Source organism: Petaurus breviceps, unplaced genomic scaffold (genome assembly GCF_028583685.1).
Source record: "Petaurus breviceps papuanus isolate PSGF00001 unplaced genomic scaffold, PetGlider_PUasm1.0 84, whole genome shotgun sequence".
In the NCBI taxonomy this organism is placed as follows: Eukaryota; Metazoa; Chordata; class Mammalia; order Diprotodontia; family Petauridae; genus Petaurus; species Petaurus breviceps.
The window spans coordinates 9,352,876-9,377,872 of record NW_027186645.1 but is presented as its reverse complement, the minus strand read 5'-3'; the positions used below and the strand labels follow the sequence as shown (position 1 = coordinate 9,377,872).

Below are 24,997 nucleotides of genomic sequence, written 5' to 3'. Positions count from 1 at the left end.
TAACTGAGGTCTTGCGGTTTATCAAACATTAGGTTACTGTGTTCATTTGCTTTTGTATATTGTTTACCTAATTCTTGTCATTGATCAACGATTCTATTTCTTATCTAGTACCGGATTGTTTGGGAGGGCTTTGTGGTGCGGTGGGTAGAGCACTAGGCCTTGAGTCAGAAGACTCGTTTTCATGAATTCGATTCTGGCCTCAGATGCTTAACTAGATATATAACCCCAGCAAGACACTTTACCCTGTTTGCCTTGCTTTCCTCATCTGTAAAATGAGCTGGAAAAGGGAATGGCAAAGCACTCCTGTATCTTTGCCAAGAAAAGGTCATGAAGAGTCAGACGTGACTGAAAACAACTGAACAGCAATAACCAAATTATTTTGATTATAATTTTGTAGTATAGTTTAAGATGTGGTACTGCTAGTCTTCTTTTTTTCCCTTTATTCTTTTGATACTTTTTTATTATTTCTTGTAGCTCTATAAAGTAGTTCTTTGGTAATTTGATTAGCAGGGCATTGAATAAGTAAACTAATTTAGGTAGTATTGTCATTTTTATTATATTGACTTGACCTACTCATCAGCCATCAATATTTCTGCAGTTGTTTAGATTTGCCTTTGTGTGAAAAGTATTGGTTAATTGTGTTCACATAGTTCTTCTGTTTCTTGGCAGTTACTCTCTTTTTCTAACAACAGAATCTGCCAGCTAGCACATGACACAGAAAGTAAGAAGTTTGGACACTTATAGTAGTTTTTCTGTGACATGAAAGATCTTTAGATTTTGGCTATAACATTCCTAGGACTTGTCTTTTGGGGGTTTCTTTTAAGAGATGACAGGTAGATTCCTTATGTCCTGACTTCTGGTTCAAATAGATCTAGGCAGTTTATGCTTATAATATTTTGAAATGTAGTGTTAAAGCTTTTTTTTTCATGGTTTTCAAAGGATCCAGTGATTCTTAAATTATCTCTCCTTGACCTAATTTCCAGGTCATTTTTTTTTTATATTAGATCTTACATTTTCTTCAATTTTTTATGTTATATTTTATTTCTTTAGGGTACTCATGTAGTTCTTAAGCAAATTCCATTTTTTTTCTGTTGGGTCTCACATGCATTGAGTTAAACTTGCTATAATTTTTTTATATTAATTGATGTTTTCTTTTATTTACTCATCGCTACAGTTTTTTTTTTTTTTTTGTCTTCTTTTTTGGTCCTTTTGGAGGGGGGAAGACAGGACAATTGGAGTTAAGTGACTTGCCCACGGTCACACAGCTAGTGTTAAGTGTCTGAGGTTGGATTTGAACTCAGATCCTCCTGATTTCAGGGCTGGTGCTCTATTAACTGCACCACCTAGCTGCTCCGATCTCTACAGTTTTAATTCTTGAATTAGGTCTTTGTGCTAGGGCCAGACTGCCCCATGCTTCAGTCTTGAGTGGTCTTTTTGGTGCTGCTTGGTCTCCTACTCAGTTTTCTGGATTCTTTTACTGACTTATGCATCCTGGGATTATTCCCTTGGATCTTTAAAGTTCATAAAGTTCACCCTCTCTGGCAGCTGAAGATTAGTATGATGAATTATGATGATTAGTATAATGAAGATTAGTAAGATGAGTATTATGGACCTGAGAGCCCCGGGCTGGTCTATCCTGCCTTGATCTCTTAGATATGATATTGGTTAGAATCATGTTGTGCACTTCTTGGGGTTGTCTACCTTCAGCTCTTTTTAAGAGAGTACACCACACTTACTGTTCTCAGGCACATAGTTTCATGAGCTACATGCATATCTCATATCTGGTCATGTTGGTATTCACTTTGCTTGAGGAGGCCTCTTTTCTATTGCCCATTGGTGTCTGGCTATTTTTTCTCCAGTTCTTGAGTTGAAGATGTCACTTACTAGAGTTTCTCTTTGAATTTCTTGATCCACAGTTGGTGTGGTTTAAACTTAAGGATTTTGGTGGAGTAGCTGTGATAAGACAACCTGTTTCTCTAGCAGGCAACCATTCTAACATTAGTCAAAAAGGAATGATAGGGTATGGGATCTAAACCTCCCCCTCCTTTAACTTTCTCTTGAATTTCAGGAACTCAGCCCCCTGCACCAAGATCCCTGGCATTTGCCTGAGGCATCAGGCTCATCCCAGTATAATCCTTTCAACTGTTCTTTCTTTGTGGGCCCCAACCCAGTACAACCAACCCTCCATTCTCTGTTACCTACAGACCACCCTGGGCTACTTCCCACTCCTTAATCCCATCCAAATCTTCCCACAATCTTTTTCCCTATAAAATAATCAGTCTATCTAGGAGTCTGTCCAGCTTGCATTAACATTATAAATAAACTGACTGGTAGGCTTGCTCAGTTGAATTCCTTTAAGGCAGACCCATGTCCTATACCCTTGCATTTCAGGGTTCCTAGTACCTAGACTACTACAGGATTACCTTTGTTTTTCAAAATTACTGTTCTCCCTTCTGAGGCCATGCAGATTTGTGATGTGTCATATGGTATAACCTGACCCACTACAATACCTAACACAATTATTGTGAGGACAGCACTTTGTAAATTTTAATGTACAACATAAATGTGAGTTATTACCCCAACCTCCTAAAAAAAAAACCCAAAACCAGAACCTTTATTCAGAAACAATAGTAAGGCTTTCTTTTTTTTTTTTGAACAATTTTTGAATTAAGAAAACTCTTTAAAATGTACAGACTTCCTTAAAATTTCCTTTATTCAAGAAAAGGGAAGACCCTGGGCCTTATTCTTTTTTATATATATTTCATGTTTAATATGGGAGTTCCAATATTGCCTTGCTTGTCTATATCCCCTTCTGAACTTTCTTGTGCAATTAAAGTGTATTTTTAATGATTCCTTTACACTTTTTTTTCCTTTTTCACTGTCACTATTCTCAGTTGCCCAAACTTAGCCCTTCCCCCACCCCAGCTCTTCTTATAACAAATAAGTATAGTTATGCAAAACAAATCCTCCTATTGGCCATACCTGAAACTGTCTCATGCATCTCTAGTTCATCACTTCTCAGATGAAGAGGTAGTAAGTGTGATTCATCATCAGTTTTCTATAATCATAATTGGACATAGTGTTGATTATGGTACTTAAGTAGCTTCTTAATTTTATTTAACTTTTCCTTTAAAATGTTGTCATGTAAATTATTTTCATGGTTCTAATCACTTAACTATGCATCAGTTCATGTAAGTCCTCTCAGTTTTCTCCGAATTTTGGAATTTTGTCTCTTTCATCATTTCTTATTGTTCTGTAACTGTCCATTACATTAATATACATAATTTGCTTAGCCATTCCTTAATTAATGGGCATCCACTTTGTTTCCAGCTCTTTACTATAAATATTTTAAAGTATTGTACTTATTTCTTTGATCTCCTTGGGATATAAAACTGGTAGTAGTAGTAGTAGTAGTAGTATCACTAGGTTGAAGGTTATGCACAGAGAGTCAATAATTATTTATTAAACACTTAATATGTACCAGGCACTGTGCTAAGCTGTAGGGATAGCAAGGAAGGCATGAGACAGTCTTTGCCCTCAAGGAGCTCACAGTCTGAACAGGGAGAGAACACATAAAAAGAAGCTGAAAAGTTGGGGGTGGGGAGTAGGAGTGGGGAGGTTACCTGGGCAGAGCATGATGATTTTCTGAGTTGACTTCATCTTTCAGAATCTTGGGTTTCTGGAGGTGATAAAATGGAAATATCTTCATATATATATAATTTACCCAGGTGTTCCCTGGGAAGAGCTTCTGCTCCATTTACTTTATCTTGAACAAAGATGCCAAATTCCTAAATCCAAATAAGTTCACACCTTGTCTAGGACCATCCTCAGTTTTAGAACAAAGGGACATCTGTGAGTTAACAAGTACTCTCAAAATAAGAAATTTAATCCTTGTCAAAGAGTTGAATTTGCCGGAGAAATGTCATGCTCTGGTTGTGAGATATTAGTGAGAAGATAGCCTTTCTTAGGGTATACTTGGTAATATAGTTTGGAATATATTTTCTTAAAAACTTGAACTTAGAGGGAATATTATTATAAATTTTCTAATATTTGAAGGATTGTCATGTAGAAAGAAAAAGACTTGTTCTGGTTGCGCCCAGTCATCAAAACTAGGGATAATTTGAAAGAGTAAAGGTGTTTAACAGAGAACTTATTAGCAAGTTAAAGCTAGCTAGAAATTAAGTGGGTTGTGTTTATAAGTGATACCCTGTCTCTTGATGTTTTCAAGATAGACGAAATAAAGTTGTTCAGCAGAACTAATGAAACGTATAAACCATTTTGGAAGTATGCATGCTATTCCATATCTAAAGGCCCTCACATCTGCTGTAAAGACTTCAGAGACTGATTTACTCAGCTTTTCTTTCAGGAAAACTCCCTTTTATGTTGTCCTGTTTACATTGTCCATTGTTGTAGGCATTGTTGATACTGTTTTCCTGGTTCTGCTTACCTCACTTTATCACTCTTCCTGTGCTTTTCTGAATTCTTCATATTATCCCTTTTTTTTCAAATTGGTGCAGCAATATTTAATTATAGTCATGAACCAGTTTGATATTTTTCAGATTTTTTATTTAATTTTTGTTAAAGGTCTGTTACTATAGAAGGTACTGCTATAAATATTTTGGTATATGTATCTTGTATGCATTTTGAGCTTGTTGTGATATATGCTTTAGCTGTTTCCAGTTTTCCCAGCAGTTCTTGTTAAATAGGGAGCCCTTCCCTAAGTAATTTGTGCTTTAAGGTTTATCAGACAGTTTATCTCTTTCTGATTCTTGCTTATTGGTCTGTTCACTAGTCTACTTGTCTGTTTTTTTTTAACCAGTACCAAGTAGTTTTAATCACTCCTGCGTAATATAATTTGAGGTATCTAAATGCTATATTCCATCTCATACTTTCCCCCCATATTTCCTTTGAGATTCTATTCTAGATATTTTTCCTCCAAATGAACTTTTTTTTATTATTTTAGCTAGCTTTTAAAAGGACCTCCTTTGTAGCTTAATTGGCATAAGCCTAAAATTTGTAAATGAATTTAGAAAGTATTGTTGCTGGAGGTTTTTAGACTAAGCTTGGATAGCTATTTGTCAGGAATATGATAGAGAGGATTCATCAAGCATAAAGGAGACTGAACTTTTAAGGCCTTTTTCAGCTCTACCATTCTTGAATTCAGTTTATTTTCAGAGTCTTTTGATGATTCATTTTGTAGACCCTAAATTAGCAATTCTTCCGGTTATCAGTTTGACTTATAAGAAACCTGCTAACCATTTCTGCATGCTTGTATAGGGATTTATGCTACAAATTAAATATAGTAATCTTCTTTAAGAAGAAATTCTAAATAAAGTACTAACATATATTGCCCATATTTGGACAAAGGTCATTACTTACAGATGTAAGATAGCTCATTATCTACTCTTTCACTCATTATGTGCCACTCCCTGAAACTCAGACATGTTCTAAAGATTTATAGTGGACTGACTAAAATGGAAGGCTAATTCCAGAGAAAACATCCAGAGATAATTCTTTTCATCTTTATCATCCAGGCTCTCTGTCTCATCTGTGACAATAGAGTAGTTACTTAAAATAGAATGGGCATATTAAAGTCACAGATGAATTCTAGGCAGAGGCTGTAGTTCAGAGCTTTACATACCAGTAATATTCAGACTTTCTGAAAATGAATAAGCAGATGAAATAACCTTAATCCATGTTGGCTCCTCCTAGATGTGTTTGCCATCTGTTCAATTAAGGATATGACCATCAGGTCTTTGAATATTAGGTAGTGCCAAGCTATCCTCTCTTTGGCTTGTTTTATTTTAATAGAATTCATGGTAGCATTTCTGGTTTACTAACTCAGAAATAATCTGAAGTAATCACTTACAGTTTTGGGCCTATTTTCAGTTGTTTTTAAAAAATATGCTTCAGATGTGGCAAGTGATTTTTCAGAACCGGTAAACTTATATTTCATCCTTTCATAAAAAACCTCCTGTTAGGCAGATTTTTTTTTTCATTTTTCTAGAGCACTGTCATTTTCTCACTTTGTAAAAAAATCTGATATGATATGTATTATTTTTTAATACCTTGTCTTAATGTTTTATTGTACTTTTGCAAAGCTACCTTTGAACCTTCAACACTTTTAAAGATAGTGTTTATCTTTAAAAGTGTTGAAGGTTCAAAGGTAGCTTTGCAAAAGTACAATAAAACATTAAGACAGTGGAAACTCTGCATTAAGTTTCTATTTTAAGGCTGTTAAAAGCAGATGTTTCATTAGTAATAAAAGTAGTGCATGCAGGTGTCTAAAATTGTGAACAATAAACTCCTGAAAATCTTATATTTTATTCATTATTGCTGTGGGATATATTGTTGCATTCACTACTACTGGATGTTATTATTATACACCTTGATCAGTTAACACTTAAATTGGAATTTTAAATTATTTAGCCATCCCATTTGAGTGACCTACAAAATCAGCTAACAGTTTGAACTTTTCTGTATTTCACAGGTATATTATGAATGACTTTATATTTTTGAACTGCAAAACCTGTATTTACCCCCAATTTCATTTTGTATACATGTATATCCATATATATGTAATATATTTTGTTAATTAAAGCAGTTACATTACACAGTACTAACTGTGTTGTTATTACATATGTATTTGTTAGGATTAGGAAAGTAAAAGTGTTGCATGCATATACTTTTAAAGATTTTTTAATGTATTTTTAAAATAAAGTTATGTATTAGGGAATCTTGGAGTAGGGTAGTTAAGTCTTTCCTATGAAATAGAAACATTAATAGTAATAATATTTTCTGTGGAAAATAAGCCTGTAAGACAGGAAAGTTATAGTCTTAATGAAAGAGAAAACAAACAAAATGGAAAAATGAGGGATTTTTGATGGTATTCCGTTTCTCAAAAAGAGCAACAAGGAATGCAAATAGCAGTTACACAGATTGTGTAGTAAAGCCTGTATGGTGGAAGTGATTGACAGTTTATTTTAGAAAAAAAAATTTTAAAAACACAGTAATAGTTTAGGGTTTTTATTTACACAAGTGTTTAATATTCTACAAGTCACCATTATTAATGTATGCTCAATACGTCCTTTATATTATGAGCAGCTTACCCTATCAAGACCTTTCATCATTTCTGTTCATTTTAACAAACAAAAATTTATTAAGGCTAGGGATGCATAGATAAAAACAAAAACAGCTCCTGTCCTTAAGGAGCACATTTTACTGGAGGTACTGCATCTACACGAAAGCTGTTACTGCAAAGCAAGTAATACAAAATAATTTAAAAGAAAAAAGAACATTCACAAGATGTAGAGGAAAAAGGGAATAAACAAGGGAATGATTTGTGGGAGGTAGTTCCTAAGCTGTGCTTTGAAGGAATATAGGAATTCTGAGAAGGGAAAGTGAGGAGTATATTCTCTACATGGGTAATATGGTCTATGCAAAGGCACAGGAATAAGCTGTGGAATGTTGTGGAGAGAACAGCTGGTAATCCAGTTTGACTGGGAGGGAGAGTATATGGGACCCATATTAGTGAGAGCCTTAAAGTCCAAGCTGAGAAGTTCGCATTTTATCCTAGAGGCAACAGGGAGCCACTTAAGATTTCTGCATGAGTAGTGATGTGATCAGTGGTTTAGGGGAAAAAAGTTAGCAGGTGGAGTGAATGGATTAGAAAGGGGAGAAGCTATTGCAAAGGTCCAGATTAGAGGTTATCAGGACCTGAATTAGAGTGGTGGTGGAGCTAGGGGTAGAGGACTTAAATAGGTGAGGTGTTGCAGTGTCAGACTCTGGGGAAATTCTGGGGCTCTGACCTTGCTATGACCAGCATTTTCTGACTGCCCTCCAGAAAACCCACACATACTCAGTAGTTTCCCACTGTCCTTGTTTCTCAAACACCTGGCAAAGCTAACCTGAGATTCCCCTACTGTAGCTTGGCTGTTCTGTGTATCCAGTCTTGGTGCCCTCCTGCTACTGCCCATGACGATGCCTTGTTAATATGCCCTTTTCCCCCTTCCCCTGAACATCCCTGTCTGAATAAAGCAGTGTATTGTCCTAAATTGCAGGTTTTTGACCTTGAGTAAATGCCTCACTTTATTTACTGATTATCTAGTTGGTCTGAGTTTCTCCCAGGTTGACAAGAAGTAGAGAAGACAAAGACTTTATGATTGCACATAGGGATGGGGATGTGACGGAAGAAGAGTTGAGGATAAGTCTAAGACAAATCTCAGCAGTGGGGCAAAAAAATAAAGGAAAAAAATGTCAAAAAGAAGATTAAGTTAATGTCAAAGTGAATTCCAGTATCCTTGATTAAGAGACTGTTCAGACTTTACAACATTTAAAAAGGAAATATTTACATTAACCCCTTGAATAAAAAAAAATTAGTAACTTGAAATAAAAAAAGACTGCAATTCAGGAATTCTTCCCCTAGTTTCCCATGTCTAAGATTAATCTGATATTTAGGATTACTATTCAGTGATTTTCTAAAATTATAATTGTTTCCTTCCTCTAGCTATACATGCCTTTAATGTGTAAATAATCTTTTTGAAAATACATTGAAGAGGGGCGGCCAGGTGGCACAGTGAGTAAGAGCACCTGCCCTGGAGTCGGGAGACCTGGGATTGGTTCTGGCCTCAGATACTTAGCACCCATACAAAATAACTGGCCATGTAACCTTGAGCAAGTTACTTAACCCCAATTGGTTTAAAAAAAAATACATTGAAGAGTGTTGTATATATTTTGTATGCTACAGCAGCTAAAATTTCATATGATTTTCCTTTAGTAATAGGAATTTAGAAATTTCACATAAAATTCTTAATTTTCTATAAGAGGAATACTTTTTTAGAGAACCTAATTGCTTCCATCAAGACTATAATTATCAAGGTATGTGTGGATATTTAATTAATAAACAATGGCAATAGAAAAAGCACTAGATTTGAAATCAAGGAACCTTGGTTGTGTTATCAGTAACATCCACAGTGAACATTTACTGTCAGGAGATTCATAGATTATTGATAATTGATATAGATTTAGAAAAGACTTAGAGGCTATCCACTCTCCTCTATTTTGTAGACAAAATAATAATTGTGTCTGGGCAGGTTGGGTCAAGATCTGCCAGTCATATGACAGGATAATTTTTTCTCACCCTGTGTTTTAGCAGCATAGGATTTATATCCTTATGAAGACATTATAAAGTTTCTGGTCCAACTCTAATTTTACAAATGAGAAAACTGAGGCCAGGTGAGTTAAAGGGACTTGGAGCTAGTAGAGCTAGAATTTAAATGAAGGGTCTAGGTTGAAAAGTTTTGAGAGGCATTTGGGTTTATTTGTTTGCAGGTATAGGATAGGTTAATTGAAATGTTAAAACAAACACATTTGATAAATGGCCTTTTTGTTTGTTTCTTCTAGCCAACAAATGGAATCTTCTTGAGCATGTTTCTTATTGTTTTACCATTGGAATCCATGGCTCATGGGCTCTTCCATGAACTGGGTAATTGTTTAGGAGGAACATGTGTTGGATATGCTGTTGTGATTCCCACCAACTTCTGCAGGTACAGTGATCCAGGAAAGTCATCAGAATATTTATGACCACTTATTAACATTTTTTTAAAAATAGAAACATAACACTTAAAAATATAAGCATTGCATTTTTACTCTCATCATAAAAAATTTACAAAAAATCTTGCTCTAAGTAAGCATAACATTCAAAACATTTTAAATTATTTCAGGAGTTCTTAACCTTTTGTTTTGTCATGGACCCATTTGTCATTTGATGAAGCTAATGAACTTCTCAAAATTATGTTTTTAAGTGTATAAAGTAAATACAATTATGTTGAAATAGAGGTATCAAAAATGTCTTTAACATTCCTAGACCCCAGATTAAGAACCTGTAATTTATTTAAATATTTTGGCGGCCAAAGTAGAAAAGTTTAATAATTCCTTTAAGAGTTTATTCTAAAGGAATTTCTTATTTAAATGGCTATAGTATTAATTAGTTATCCATGATGTTGATGGTTTATTCCTGGGGTGGGGAACCTGCAGCCTTGAGGCCACATGTGGCCCTCTAGGACCTCAAGTGTGGCCCTTTGACTAAATCCAAACTTCAAAGAACAAATCTCTTAATAAAAGGATTTGTTTTATAAAACCAGGACTCAATCAAAAAACCAAATCTGAGGACCTAGAAGGCCACAGGTTCCCCACCCCTGGTTTACTCCGAAGCTGTTGTGATGTAGGTTTGGTTTGTTTGTTTTAACCCCAAAGAACTGATTTTAATGTATTCTATTTGTCATATCTTGATTTTGCTTACATATTGCAAGTTTCTTTATTGAGAGGAAAATAATTTTTTTGTCACAAAGAAGTTCTAACTGCAGAACTTATGTCTTTTTTCACTTAAAGGGATAAGAGACACCCTTTTAAAACTAAATTATTTTAATCCTTTATAACAACTTAGCTTTCAAAAAGCCTTATTGTCTCTTTTTTAAAGAAAAGTTTTTTAAAGTGCACAGGTTCATATTTTGAGGTAAAAGGTTCGAAAGGTATACCCTATAACAAGTGATGGAATTTTTTTAACCATTCAGAAAGGAAATTATAACAGTGAAGAAATAAAATTTGTATGGAAATGTTAGTTTGCACATTATAGAATTTTCTGTTATAGTTGCAGTTCATATTGCTGCTGCTCTAGCAATGGAGTATTTTAGATATTTTAGCTAAGCAATTTTATATTTATTTTTCTTTTAAGGAAATGAGAAGATTCACCTATTAACTAAGAACTATATTTTTGAGACAGGGGGATGCAAAGGATCATCATATAGCTTTTATTTAGCTTTAGACTTAAATAACTTGAGGTATAATAATAATGGATATTTTATAGTACTTAAAAATGTTTTTTGTTTGTTTTGCTTTTTGGAGGGCAGTTGGGGTTAAGTAACTTGCCCAGGGTCACACAGCTAGTTTGTTTGTATGTATGTGTGTGTGTGTGTGTGTGTGTGTGTGTGTGCGCGCGCACACTAAGTGTCTGAGGCTGGATCCGAACTCAGGTCCTTCTGACTCTGGGGCCGGTGCTCTACTCACTGTGCCACCTAGCTGCCCCTTAAAAATGTTTTTTAAAGCACTTTATATACTTTATCTCATTTGAACCTCACAGGAGTATTTTGAGTTAGGAATAATAGAAACAGTCTGTAATCTTTCAATAACAAGTGGCGGATTCTCCCCCATTCCCCCCCGCCCAAAAAAAAACCAACAAAACCAATTCATACTAAAGTTCTAATGGCATGGGACATAGTTTACAGCCATTTTCATTTCATGGGATTGTAGTCTTAGAGCTGGAAGGGATTTCTGAGATCCTTCAGTCCAACCTTCTCATTTTACAGATGAGACAACTGAGGTTCCTTGATTTCATATCTAGTGATTTTTCCATGGCCACTATTTATTAAATGCGTTGTTCAAAGAGTTTATAATCTAATAGAAAATTGTAATAATTATAAAAATAATGAATAAACCTTCTTAAGAACAAAGTACCATATGCAAAGAACTCTGCTAAGTTCTGGACAAAAATAAAAAAGTAAGACAGCCCCTGCTGTCAAGGAACTCATGTTCTAATGGGAGAAACAGCACATAATGGAAAGTCTCAGCTGCAAGTCAGATGGAAAAAGTCCATGGTCCTTATGGTGTAGTGGCAAAGTAGATATAAATGTTTTTTCTTCAACATTTCCACTGATAAAATCATATCCCTTTCTGATGATAAGCCATTTAACCAAGGACCTTGGTGGGAAGAATTTTCTTTTCTGTGTTTTCAGCAGCTGTAGCAGCTGCAGAAGCAATTCTTAGGACTACATTTCCACAGGAATTGCTTCCCAGAATATTTGAGGGCACTGGGCCGGAAGCATTGGTATTTCCAAGGTTCTTAGGTTGAGTCCAGGGCTGTTAAAATAGAAGACTAAGATAATATATAAGTACTTAAGAGAGGTACAGTGTGTTATTTGAAGTCCATGGAATAGAAAAGGTCATTACTGATTGAAACCTCCATGGACAAGAAGGCATTTGAGCTAGGCAATAAAGATTGAATGAGATTTCAATTGGTAGAGGTCAGGAGGAGTAGAAGGATAATCTAAGCAGTGTGAGCTAAAATGAAAAAGTCGGAAAATTGTGGTACCTGTATAGGTAATGGCAAATTGCCTAGTTTGACTTCAATGTACAGTGCTTACATGGTGGAGAGTAAAATGAATTAAGCCTGGAAGGGGAGAATGACATTTAATTGTAGAAGACAAATTTGAAGCCCCTGAGCAGTTTTAAGCAGAAGAGTGACAAGATCAGATTTATGCATAATCTAGCAGTGATAGGAAGGATGCATTCAGTAGAAGAGTGAGTTAGGTGGGAAGACTATTCTAGAACCTATAATAATAGTCTAGAAAAGAGGTAATAAAGAACTGTATATTATGATGATAACATATAGAGAGGTAGCATATACAAGAGGTAGCACAAAGATAAAAATCACAGGATAATAAATTTAGAGGGACCTCATTACTGTTCAGTTGTTTTTGTCTCTTCAGGATCCCAGGCACCAACTGTCCTCAGGGTTTTTTTAGCGAAGATACTGCAGTGCTTTACAATTTCCTTCTCCAGTTTTAGGTGAGGTTAAATGACTTGCCCACAGTCATACATCTAGTAAGTTACCTGAGATCACATTTGAACTCAGGTCTTTCTGACTCCAGGCCCAGTGTTATATCCACTGAACCATGTACTGCCCAGAGGAACCTCAGAATTCATCCAATCCAGGCCCCTCATTTTATAGATGAGGAAACCCAGAAAGGCCCAGAAAGTTCATACAGATAGCAAATGACACAGCTAAGTTTTGAATCCAGGTTGTCAGATTTCAAATCTATTGGGTTTTTTTCCACTCTACTATTCACATACCATAGGTTGGACTCCTACTTAGTTTCTAGTTCTTTGTTATTACCAAGAAAGCAGCTTAGCATAATGCCTGACTTAGAGTGGCGCTTAGTAAACGCTAGTTGCCTAACTATAAATATTTTTGAACATATAGAACGTTTTCCTTTTTATTTTTCTCATAGGGGTATTGACCTAGTAGAGGATTTGTTAACTTTTTCATCAGTTTCAAATTGATTTCCAGAGTGAAATTATCAATTCACAACTCTACCATCACTGTGCCTGTTTTCCCATGGCCCCTCCAACATTTGTCATTTTTCTTTTTTTGTCAATCCATGAGTGTGAGTTCTAGATTCAAGAAAATTCATCATTATTTTTTGGGATCTTAATATAGTGTAGTCTTTTTTATTCAGTTATGAAGACTGGTTTTCTAAATTGAGTTTTAGAGTTCTTGACTAAATCATAATTTATCTTTAGGGGCTTCAGGCACACTAATTTTATCAATCACTCATTCACCTATTATCTATTAGAATAGAATGCCTCTGTTTTTGGTTCATTTATTGCTCACTGAGTTAGGCTTTTCTTTCACAGTGATATTTTCTTGAACTTGTTTCTAGATTTTGAAATGTGGCTTCTTCATTGACTTTGAAATTAAAGTTCTTTTAAAAGAAAGGTCAATATCTTTTGTATTGTCTTCATTTCCAAACATATACCTCCCTTTAATCCAAGTTTAAGTTTAAAGTTAATAAACTTTTATGAGGACCTGTTTTAAATGTGAAAAGTAAGTAGATAATTGAAGTGTTTATTAATTTTTATTTTGAGATTTTTAACTCGTGTAATGCATATATCTTCTTTATTGACCCCATTCAGTTTTAAAATAGAGTTTACCTCAAAATATGTATCAAAATAATCTTTTTCTAAGAAATAGTAACGAATTCTTTTGGCCAGCAATTGTAAATGAGGTGCTAATGAGAGCAGTGTCTCTTCCTAGAGAGTCTGTTTTTCTAGAGACGTTTTAGAACTCATATTTTGATTTCCCAAGTTTAAAGCAGTGACTGCCATTATTTCATCTTCATAACCTTAGTGTCTTTCACAATGGCATTTTTAAAATATTGAATTAAACTGGTAATATAAAAAAACTCTTGGTTATTGTTTGTAATTCTCATATATATACCCTGATACTTACATAGTTTTAGGAGTGGCAGGAAGGAGATATTTTTAGAGTTAACACATTTGTGTGAAGTGATTAGCTTAAATCTGGGGTGGAAAACTTGTGACCGTGAGGCCCATGAATTTAGGCTTATTTTTTTTTTAATAACTATATTCCAATATAATTGGTTTCCTAGATATTTTATGCATTTAAAAATATTATTCTTAGAATGACCCATAGACCTTACCAGACTGCCAAAAGGGTTCCATGACACAAAAATGGTTAAGAACTTGTGACCTAGATGATCCTTCTAACTTATTTTATCCTTCTGGTTTTTTTTTGTTTGTTTGTTTTTTTTTTTTCCTTATAGTCCTGATGGTCAGCCAACACTTCTGCCACCAGATCATGTTCAGGAGCTGAACTTGAGGTCTACCGGCATGCTCAATGCCATTCAACGATTTTTTGCTTATCACATGATTGAAACATATGGCTGTGACTATTCCACGAGTGGATTTTCTTTAGATACTCTACATTCCAAGCTCAAAGCTTTCCTTGAACTCCGGACTACAGATGGACCCAGACATGACACTTATGTTTTGTATTATAGTGGTCACACTCATGGTACAGGAGAATGGGCTCTGGCAGGTAATAAGCTTTTTAAATGTTGGAAATGTTTCTATCAATCCAGACCAGTAGGTTCCTTTTACTTATTGTCCAGACACCAAGCATGCCTATACTTGGTCATGTGAAATCCCAGAGTTCTGGACCATTTACTATGGATAACTCTAACATTATAGGTGGTCTTTTGAGAATGACTGGGACCAAAAAATTCATCAACCTGTGCCTAACCTCATCATTAATCTTTTTCAATTTATTTAGTGAGGCTAGTCTTCAAACAACAGATGTGAACAGACCTTTACTCAAAACCCTTCCAATTCAGTTGGAACTTGCAAAGCTTTTGCTCTACCGCCATTGCCTTTTAGAACCCAGGGTCGCCTCCCCTAATTCAGTGAGTTCTAAAAGTAGTACTTTGAATGACATTAACAACTTAGTACACACAACTAGATGGGATGGATTTTTTAGAATTGTTGTGTCCTAAGTATTTTTATAGAAGGGAGGAAGGTTTAAAAATATATAATGTGTGACAGAATATTGGAGTTGGAAGGAGTCTCAGCAGCCATCTAGTACAACTCAACATATCCAATAAGGGAGCATCCTAACACAGCTTGCAGACCTTTAGTAAGGGGGAACCAACTTCCACCCAAGGCAGCCCATTCATTTTGAGATAGTTGATTCCAGGAAAAGTAATAAGAGCTGAAAAAAATACCTTCTTCCTTATAGTTCTGCCTCTGTGGCCAGAGGAGGAACAAAGGTTAAGCCCTTTTCCACATGAAATACTTAAAGACATCAAACATGTCTTTCCTGAACCTTCTCTTTTACAGGCTGAATGTCTTGTTTTTTTCAACCAGCCCCCATACAGCACATCCATCACCTTCCTAACTGCTTTCCTCCATGCATTCTTCAATTTGTTAATGTTTTTCTTAACATGTTGTGCTTAGGATTGAACACAATACTGAAGATTCTTTCATCCACTCTCTCTGTATCTTAGGTGTAAATAGTTGTTTGCATGTTTTCTTCCATATTGGAATTTGAGTTCCCTGAGGGCAAGAGACCAAGTATGTTTTCGAGTATCTTTGTACCCCCAGCATATAGCACAGTGCCTAGCACTATTTGTTGATTGGCTGACTAGCAAATACAGTCTGACCAGAGAAGAATACAGTAGGACTGTTATTATATTCCTATTCAAGAAAACTGTGTCTCTTAATATAGCCCAAGATCCAGTCAGTCAGCCTTATACTTTTGACTCATAATCAAATCCCTAGCTTTCTTTCATTTAGACTGCTGTCTAGCTCCCCCATCCTCTACTTATGATTTCTTGGACCTAAGTGTAAAATTTTACATTTATCCCTGTTAAATTTCATCTTATGAAATTCAACTCAATTTTCTAGCCTGTCTGGATTATTTTAGATCCTGTCTTGATCATCCAGAAAGTTATCTTTCCCTCCCAGCTTTATTATTTGCAGATTTGATAATCATGCCATATATTATCTTGATTCAAGTCATTGACAAAAATGGTAAACAGCAGAGGACCAAGTAGAAATCCCTTAGGTACTTCCCTGGGGAGTTGTCATGTGGATAATGAATCATACGCTCAGAGTCCAGCCATCCAGTCATTTCTGAATCTCTTTTTAATATTACCTAGTCTGCATCTCTCCATTTTCTCCACAAGGACAGGATGAGATACTTTACCAAAAGCTTTGCTATAATAAAAATTAAACATCTCTATTTTCTTTCTATTGAGAGTTTCGTGTCAAGAGCCAAACACAGACCCAGGTCTCTATGACCCCAAGCTAGCTCTGTGCCTCCTGTGCTGTCCCACGTGTTCCCTATTCTTCTCTGTGCATCCTTTCATAATCTGCATTATTTTTAGGTGAGGAGTTTCTTTTCATGTCTTCCTAGTTTGATTCCCGAGTTTCCCATCTCTCTTAGACTGGCTTCATCTGTAGAATTTCAGTCCACATTTCACCTGTCACTGCTTCTCTGAAAATTTAGGCTGTATCAGTACCTGTGGCTTCTCTCCCCTTCTGTTTCACAAACTCTAGGAGGGAGTGGTCATCTCCCCAAAGGATCCCATCTTCTCCACTCTAGTAGCAGCCAGTTCCTTCCTATTAGTGGAACTCAGACCCAGAACAGAATTTCTTCCTGTTAGGTCCTCTGCCTTTTGAAAGATAAGTTATAATTAAGCCAAGATAAGATGTCACTGCTCTACTTTTGGCAGAGGGAAAGCACCAGCAGAAGTCCCTCATCATCTACTATACGATACCTCTCTGCCATGCTTTAAATATTTCCTATACTCAATCTCATTACTCTTTCTAGGTTGACTGAAATAAAATCTGATAACAATGTCATTCTTGTTTCTCTCCATTAGTCTTTACCGAAATGCTGTTCATTGTGCATCTCTCCTCTAGTACCTGAATTTTCTCATAGGCGTGTATACCTTCTTAAAATACGATGTGATCTTCCTCTCTCCCTATTTTCTCTTACCTACCTTGAGATACATTCTGATCATGGATCTCATCCCACCAAATTTCTCATACTTGTGAGATCAAATTTACCTTCTTATATTTGAATCATTTGATCAATCAAACAAGTTCCTCAAAAAAAATGGTAAGGAATTGGATGAAGGAAAAAGTTATTGAATTCACTTTGGCAAGGAGTAGGGACACTTCATCTGTAAGGAAAAAAGAGGGTAGGTAAAGATATTGAAAAGTTTTGAAGTATAGAGGAAGATGAGTAGAGCAAAAGGGTCAACCTTTTCACTGAAAATGCATGTACATCATCTATGATCATTTGTTGTGGTGGGTGTGGTGGGGCTTGAAAGAGAAAAGTATTTGAAATAGTTGCTTTGGGGATGATACTGAAAAATCATTGAGTCCTGAATTGAAGTATTTCTAAGCAATAGTATTGGGTCCACTTACAGTAAGCACTATTGGCATAGTGGGATAAATAAATTTTTTTTTTTTTTGCAGGGGGGAAGGCAAGGCAATTGGGGTTAAGTGACTCGCCCAAGGTCACACAGCTAGTAAAGTGTCAAGGGTCTGAGGCCACATTTGAATTCAGGTCCTCCTGATTCCAGGGCCAGTACTCTATTCACTGTACCACTAGCTGCCCCTAAATTAATAAATTTTTATGACTTTGCTCTACAAGCACCTAGCTAGCCGGAAGGAAGAATGGAAAAGTCAGAAAAAATCAAACCAGTAGTTTCCTGAGTTTTAGTATCAGATAAAGTGCTAATATGCCAGGTTAAATGAAGGATAATTGTGAAACTACATAGCAAACTCTGAAATTTAAACACCTTACACCATTGGTGTCCAACTCAAATAGAAATAGAGGCCATCGAACTATACTTAAGGATCCCTGTAGACCACATTGATTTTTTTTTTTTAAGAAATTGGGGTTAAGTAACTTGCTCAAGGTTACACGACCAGTTATTTCTGGGTGTGGTGCTAAGTATCTGAGCCCGGATTTGATCCCAGGTCATCCTGACTCTGGGACCGGTGCTCTTACTCACTGTGCTACCTGGCCACCCCTACATACTGATTTTTAATCTAGTTCTCAGGAGGGCTGCTTATGGGCTGCCCATGTACTTGATACCTCTGCTTTAGATGTCCTCTTGGTACATTTGTGTAGTTATCTTTTCTGGGCTATAACAGCTTTTAAAATAAAAATCATTCATAGTACCTGTAGTAAAATTAAGACCTTCAGTCCTTACCCACCAAAAATCAGGACAGATTAAGGTAATTTATTAGTTAAGTACAGTGATTGATCTTTCTTATTAAATTATGCAAATGAAAATCCCAAGAGATGGTTTCTGGGTAATTAATAATCAACTTATTAGACTAGCAAATAACAGAGGTCAATGCTCTCTCTTTCCCTCTCTCTCTGCCCCACTCTCTCCCTCTCCCTCTCTCCACCAAAGATCCAGCATGGAGTCTTAATGGTTGAATGTTTAAATACCTTTGGAAAAGGTGGTGTCCCAGAGGGTAGAAATCAATTCTGATTGGTTAACAATTGGTTAGCAATTAATGAAATTAATGAAAAAAATGAATATTATAATGAGGTGGGCTTTTTCTAATGAGGGTCTGGGGGACATGACTTCAGTCTTGTCAGCACTCTCAGATCATATGCACCTCCTGCAATCTATACAAAAGAATCTATTCTCCACCCAGTCCTTCTTGAACTGTGGTGGGTTTTGGTAAGAATTGCACCTAGATAAGATAGTGTGGGTGGGGTGAATTTTTGGGCAAGGTCAGAAATGTCCTTGAGACACTGGGCTTTGAATGAGAAACATGAGGATCTTTGGGTCCTGTATATAAAATTAGTTATTAATATAAGAAGAAGATAATCTTTTTCTCATAAACAAACATCAACCTTTTAAAATAAATAAGCTATATTCCAGTTTATGAAGCAAGTGTCTTGACTGTCTCAGCATAATCTACTTTTAATGCAAAGAGGATAACTTTTTTACTGTTCTAAAATTTGGTTTTTAAAATGTCCTGTAAAGGAAGTCTTTAGTTTTAGATTGAATGTTTAATTCTAAGAATTTAGAGTTTATTAATCTGAAATTTAAATAAAATGACCAACAACATGATATAGTTGAAAAAGCACCAGGATCTAATTCCAGCTTTGCCACTAATTGTGTGACCTTGTTGGAGGCAACTTGCCCCTTCAGGTTCTTTTGGGGATGAAATGAAGCACCTGAAAATCATTGAACATTTAGCAGAAGGACTTTTCCTTTGCCCTGTCATATCATATAGAGACACTTACTTAGCTTCTCTGCATGCATCATTGTCTCCATATGAAAATGCTTCTGGTCATCAGCATAGGAAATATGGTGAGGAGTATTGTGACTTTCATGATCTTCAAAAACCACCCAGTCAGAGGCACCTCAGCTATTGCAGCTGGGACTTTTTATGCCTCTAGGTGACCAGGAAGCTGTGGTAGGGGAACTGGAGCCCATCTCCCAGGGTCAGATTTGTCTCCTTTTAGAGAAGTCTGATCCCTAAGGAAAGAGGGGCCTGGGCCTACCCCATGTTGTGGGTGCAGGGGAATGAAGCTGCCTCAGGGAAGATCTGATAAATATTAATCTCTTCACAGACCTTCCCTAAAATCTCAACTTCAGTTTCTTTAATCCAGATATCTCCAGATACAGTCTCACCCTTGAATTTTCTCCATTTTATTGTAGGTGGAGACACATTACGGCTCGACACACTTTTGGAATGGTGGAGAGAAAAGAATGGTTCTTTCTGTTCCCGACTTATTATTGTACTAGATAGTGAGAACTCAATACCATGGGTTAAAGAAGTGAGAAAAATTAATGATCAATATATTGCAGTGCAGGGAGCCGAGATGAGCAAGGTGGTGGACCTTGAAGAAGCTGACCCTGCACAGCTTGGTGACTTTACGAGAGACTGGGTAGAATACAACTGTAATGCTAACAGCAACATCAGCTGGACTGAAAAGGGGCGTGCTGTGAAAGCAGTGTATGGTGTATCAAAACGATGGAGTGACTACACTCTGCATTTGCCAACAGGAAGTGATGTTGCCAAGCACTGGATGTTATATTTCCCTCGTATTACGTACCCTCTGGTGCATTTGGCAAACTGGCTGTGTGGCCTAAACCTTTTCTGGATCTGCAAAGTTTGTTTTAGGTGCTTGAAAAGGTTAAAAATGAGGTGGTTTCTTCCTGCTGTGCTGGACACAGGACAAGGCTTCAAACTTGTCAAATCATAGTTAAGAACCAAAGATGGAACATGACTAAGAATCTTTTACTATCAAATATGACTAACTTGCCACTTTTTATATGCTATTTTTTGTGCGTGGAAGATATCTTGCCACTTTATAGTTGCACTGTTTTCTTAAGCAATTGCAGTATATGCAAGGGGGAACTGTATTATTTTAAACTAAAATGTGTGTGTTTGATAACATTTGTAACCAAAATTCTCTGTAAATGTATAAGATCTACTAAATATGACCATGCACTTTGAAGAAAGGTTGCATATTCATATGTATTAGAAAAAAACAAAACAGGACTGCTCTGAAATAATCATTGAAGAACAGAAATGCCTTATTTTCTAGGAAGAAACTACAGCATGTAAAGCAGACTTGCTTGGTTACTATTATGAAAAAAAATTGGCTATGAAAAAGTCTTTTGCTCTGAATAGTATTATAGACTGAGTTGAGACCATTGGAAGCATTGTAAATAGAAAAGATCCATCTTACAATGAATTTTAAGGTACATATATGCAAAGCATGCAGGCCAGTGCCTTGAGTTGCCTTTGCTGTGACCATTAAGACAGCATAGAATCCAAAATTAGATTAGCTGTAATCCATGTAGGTACAACAACAGGCTACAGGCTAAATAGAAATTACTTTTGCATGAGTTGTTGGTAACACCCGAATCGAAAGACTGGGCAATTTTATAGTCTTATCTCAGGGTCATTTAACATTTTCTTAATGATGGAAAGTGTCAAATGCATACACCTTCCGAACAAACTCAGTCTTTTCTTTCAAGGAGTTGTCTAACTTAAGTCAGAATATATTAAGCAAAAAAAGGATATTCTGGCTCGTCAGTGCTCATGTTCTTCCATAAAATGTTATTTTTTGCCCAATAAAAAAATTAACATTGTCTAGCTTAGGCTGGTAAGTTCTTTATTGTTATACACATGATACATTATGTAAAAATATTTAATATTAACAATTTTGTTAAAATGTAAGAACATAAGAAATTTTTTAACCATAACAATGTTTTCTATATTTAAACAGTAGTCTGTGATCAGTGTATTCCCTGAGGGATGGGTTCATTCCCCACTCTTACTCATAATTTCTCAAATGTTAAATTTCTGTCTCTGAGAAATGAACAGGATTAAATTTGGGGGTTTATTAGCACATGATTTAAGTTACTGTAACTCCTCAGAATTAAGCCATTTTTCCAATCCAGAGAATTAAACCTTTACATCTACCTCTTTCTACATGCTGAAAATTGAGGATCTAGTTATTAATAAATTGCTAAAGCGTCATGGATATGTGCATCCCACTGTCCACAGTGCATTGTTTCAGTCTACCAAATTCTGATATATATAACAGTAAGTCTGCCCAGCATTTTAAGTATATTGACATATAAACCATAAATTATTTTTCTAATAATTTAGTGAATTAGTGTAATCTGAAAAGCAAAAACTTAAACTTTGTAGGCATTAAAAGCTGATACCTTCAAAAGAGTTAAATTAAAAATCTCCTTTTTTTCAAATTCCCTAGAAGAGGCTTCATTAGCACATTTAATTTTTTTTTTTAATTTAGAGAGGGATATAACTAATTACAGCCTGTTTTCTCAATCTATATAATGATATCAAGAAAATAGTCATGAAAAAGAAATTTGAAAAAATAAAATGTTGAGTTCTACAAAACTTAAATTATTTTTGATACATGTTCCCTTTTAACCATTTCTGATGGACAGGCATTGTTTTTGAGGAAAAATGGGTCCCAGAAGGAACTTTGGGAGGAAAAATGTGGCTTAAGCTGTGTATAAATGTGCTAAAAAAAAAAATTTGCATTTTGAGACCTGTTAACACCAAAGGAAAAATGAAAATGATCATATTAAAGAGCCAAGTTAGCTTTGAATTTGTGAAAGCTTCTCTGAGGCTGCTATCCTAGATGTCAAAGAGCTCTGCAGATGACCCATTAAATGACAGCCAGATTGGGAGTTTTAGGAAAAATGAAATGGTTTTTCTAGTATTAGGCATTTTACATGGTATAACTATAAAGTAATGAAACTGAATTTCACATGTGTATGGAATGACTTTCATTAGCCACAGTATCATTACTTTGGGCATACCAGAATTATTTGTAGTAAGAACCATGAAATTGAATCATTTTTCACATCTACAAAAAAAAAAATAATTTGGATGTATTCATTCAATAGAAAGTGAATTTGGTTTCATTTATTTCCTCAAAGTTTGTGCCTTTCTAAAACCATCAAAGTATTCTGCAGCCAATTTTTAAAAGATGTGCAATGTAAATATATGATAAATAATAGAGTGTGGGTTCTGTCCCCCATTTGTAGAGTCTTGAGTTATGTTTTAATCATTTATGTACAATTACTTTTTCAAAAAAACGTTTGGGTGTTTTCCCCCCCTTAAGTCAAAAACCTTCCTCCTTGAATTGCTTGGATCATTTTTAATAGCTTTTTTAGTTATTCTTCTTATTACATATGTGACACTATGATAAACTTCTATTTCTAGAGCCCATTTTTATGATCAGCATTTTCTTAAAATTATATTAGTAGCAAAAATGAATTTTTATGTTGTGTTAGTGGATAGATTTTTGTTTTGAGTAAAATATCTTTATTGGAATCTATTTATTAAATGGATTTTTTTGTTTTTGCTCTAAAATACATTTGCTGTTTTGGATACTTCCTTTTAATATATATTCTTTCATATTGAGAGTTTATTTAGAAGTGATGTTTTATATTACATTTCTTCAGGCTAGCATTAACTATATCAAAAGAAAACTTGTCTTGAAAACATGCCATTGCATTGGCTCATTATATGAATGTGTAATTGATTGTATTTATTAGTAAAGGCTCAAAGGAATCACATTATGACCTATCAGTACTTTTAATATCACCTCTATTTGTAGCCATAGGATTGTACACTCTACAAGGTCATGAACTGTTTTATATATATTTTCAGCCCCGTCACCCAGTTATACAGAGTCTTACACAAAGTAGTAGGCACTATAAACATTTATGAAACAAATGAAATTTTGTATTCCAAAAAAATAATTTCTCTGTGGTATGGTGTAAAGACCACCAGCTTTAAGTCAGGATAATTGAGCTTTAATATCTCTGTGTGACTTCAAAGCCCTAACTTAACCTCTCTGAGCCTCAGTTTCCTCATGTGGAAAATGGGAATTCCAACTACATGGCCCCTAAGATCTCTTCCAGATCTAAATCCTGTATCAATTCTAACACAGTCAGAAATACATCCCTGCTAACACTACCACGTGCCCCCACTTGTTCCACTTTGTCAGCATTTGAATACTCCCAGAGAGTAACAGGGTAAGATCATGGAAATTATCTACTAGCCATTTTGTGGTACCCATATTTAATAAAATCATAATTATAAAATTAGTGGATAAAAGGACAATGAATCCAGTATCTATAACGATCATTTATTAGTGTCAAACTTTTAAAAGAAAAATGAGTTCAAGTTGACTTATGTCTTAAAAAAAAAAACTTTGAGGTGATGCTTGTAGAACGGCATTTATTGGGAGTCCAAACTTTTTTTATCAGCTTCTTTGTTATTAGACTTTGAATTTTACATTCAATTATGTTTCTACTAGAAAATTATAGACAAATTAGAGGTTTTAGCAATCAAAATTATTCATGAAAAATCTTTCTTACTCATGAAGAAAGTACAGTGATCATCCTTTTAGAGCTAGAAAGGACCTAAAAGTCATCTAGTCCATTGCTCTCATTTTACAGCTGAAGAAATTGAATCCCAGAGGTTGTCACTTGCCCAAATTTACAAAGGTATGAAGTGACAAGAGTCCTCGGATCTGATTCCAAATCCAGCATTCTTTCCACTGGACCATGCATGCTGCCTCACAAGAAAAATAGACATGAATATTACTAACAAAATTTTAAGGTAAGAAAAGTGCTATCTACCATCTAAACAGAATTACTAGCATTCAGTCTTGTTTTTTGAATGGCTGTGGTTGCAAGAATGAATGATGAAACCAAAAGTATGGAAATGGTCAAAATACTGTTGTCTTCATTTACGTTTTCTATACATTATTGAAATTTTGACTGTAGGCAGCTTACTGTATTGAAAAGAACTAAAAATAAGCTACAGTTTTGTAAGTAGGAAATACAAATCCACTTTTTTTTTTCTTAAACTAAGTCTACACAGCTGATGAGAGAATTCAGGCAAGCCACCAAGTATTTTATATTTATGTTATACTGAATAACCAATTTATTTACATGATGCCGAAGCAAGGAGTGCAAAGTAGAAAATCTGGTAGATTGGTTTTACCCACAAAGTGTAGCTTAGTAATTGACTAGGTTTGTTTCCACAGAATTGACCATATTGAGATTTGTTTTGGTACACTGATGATTGAATACGTAGGGTATTTAATATTTTAATGGTGGAGCATAGAACAACCAAAGTGAAATTTCCTCACATAAATTGCTTAATTCTTTTTAAAAGAACTACTACAATTATCTAATAGTTGGATTAAAGCAGGAGACCGTTTTCTCTAGAAGTTTGAGATCTGCAAGTTCAAACATTGAGAATGTGTATGTGTGTGTGTAGAACACATGAAAAATGGTAAGGAAAACAGAAAGGT

At 35.3% G+C, this 24,997-nt stretch overlaps 1 protein-coding gene across 2 annotated transcripts in view; it reads left to right on the top strand.

Annotated features, from left to right (window-relative positions):
* Positions 1-23,094, top strand: part of TMEM168 (transmembrane protein 168) — a 55,009-nt gene extending 31,915 nt beyond the window's left edge. For both annotated transcript variants that reach the window (XM_069107046.1, XM_069107044.1), the window contains exons 3-5: positions 9,403-9,545; positions 14,400-14,674; positions 19,836-23,094. In XM_069107046.1, coding sequence (XP_068963147.1) covers positions 9,403-9,545; positions 14,400-14,674; positions 19,836-20,383 — 966 coding nt within the window. In that variant the 3' untranslated portion in view covers positions 20,384-23,094. The remainder of the gene's footprint in view (positions 1-9,402; positions 9,546-14,399; positions 14,675-19,835) is intronic.
* Positions 23,095-24,997: the final 1,903 nt, after the last annotated feature.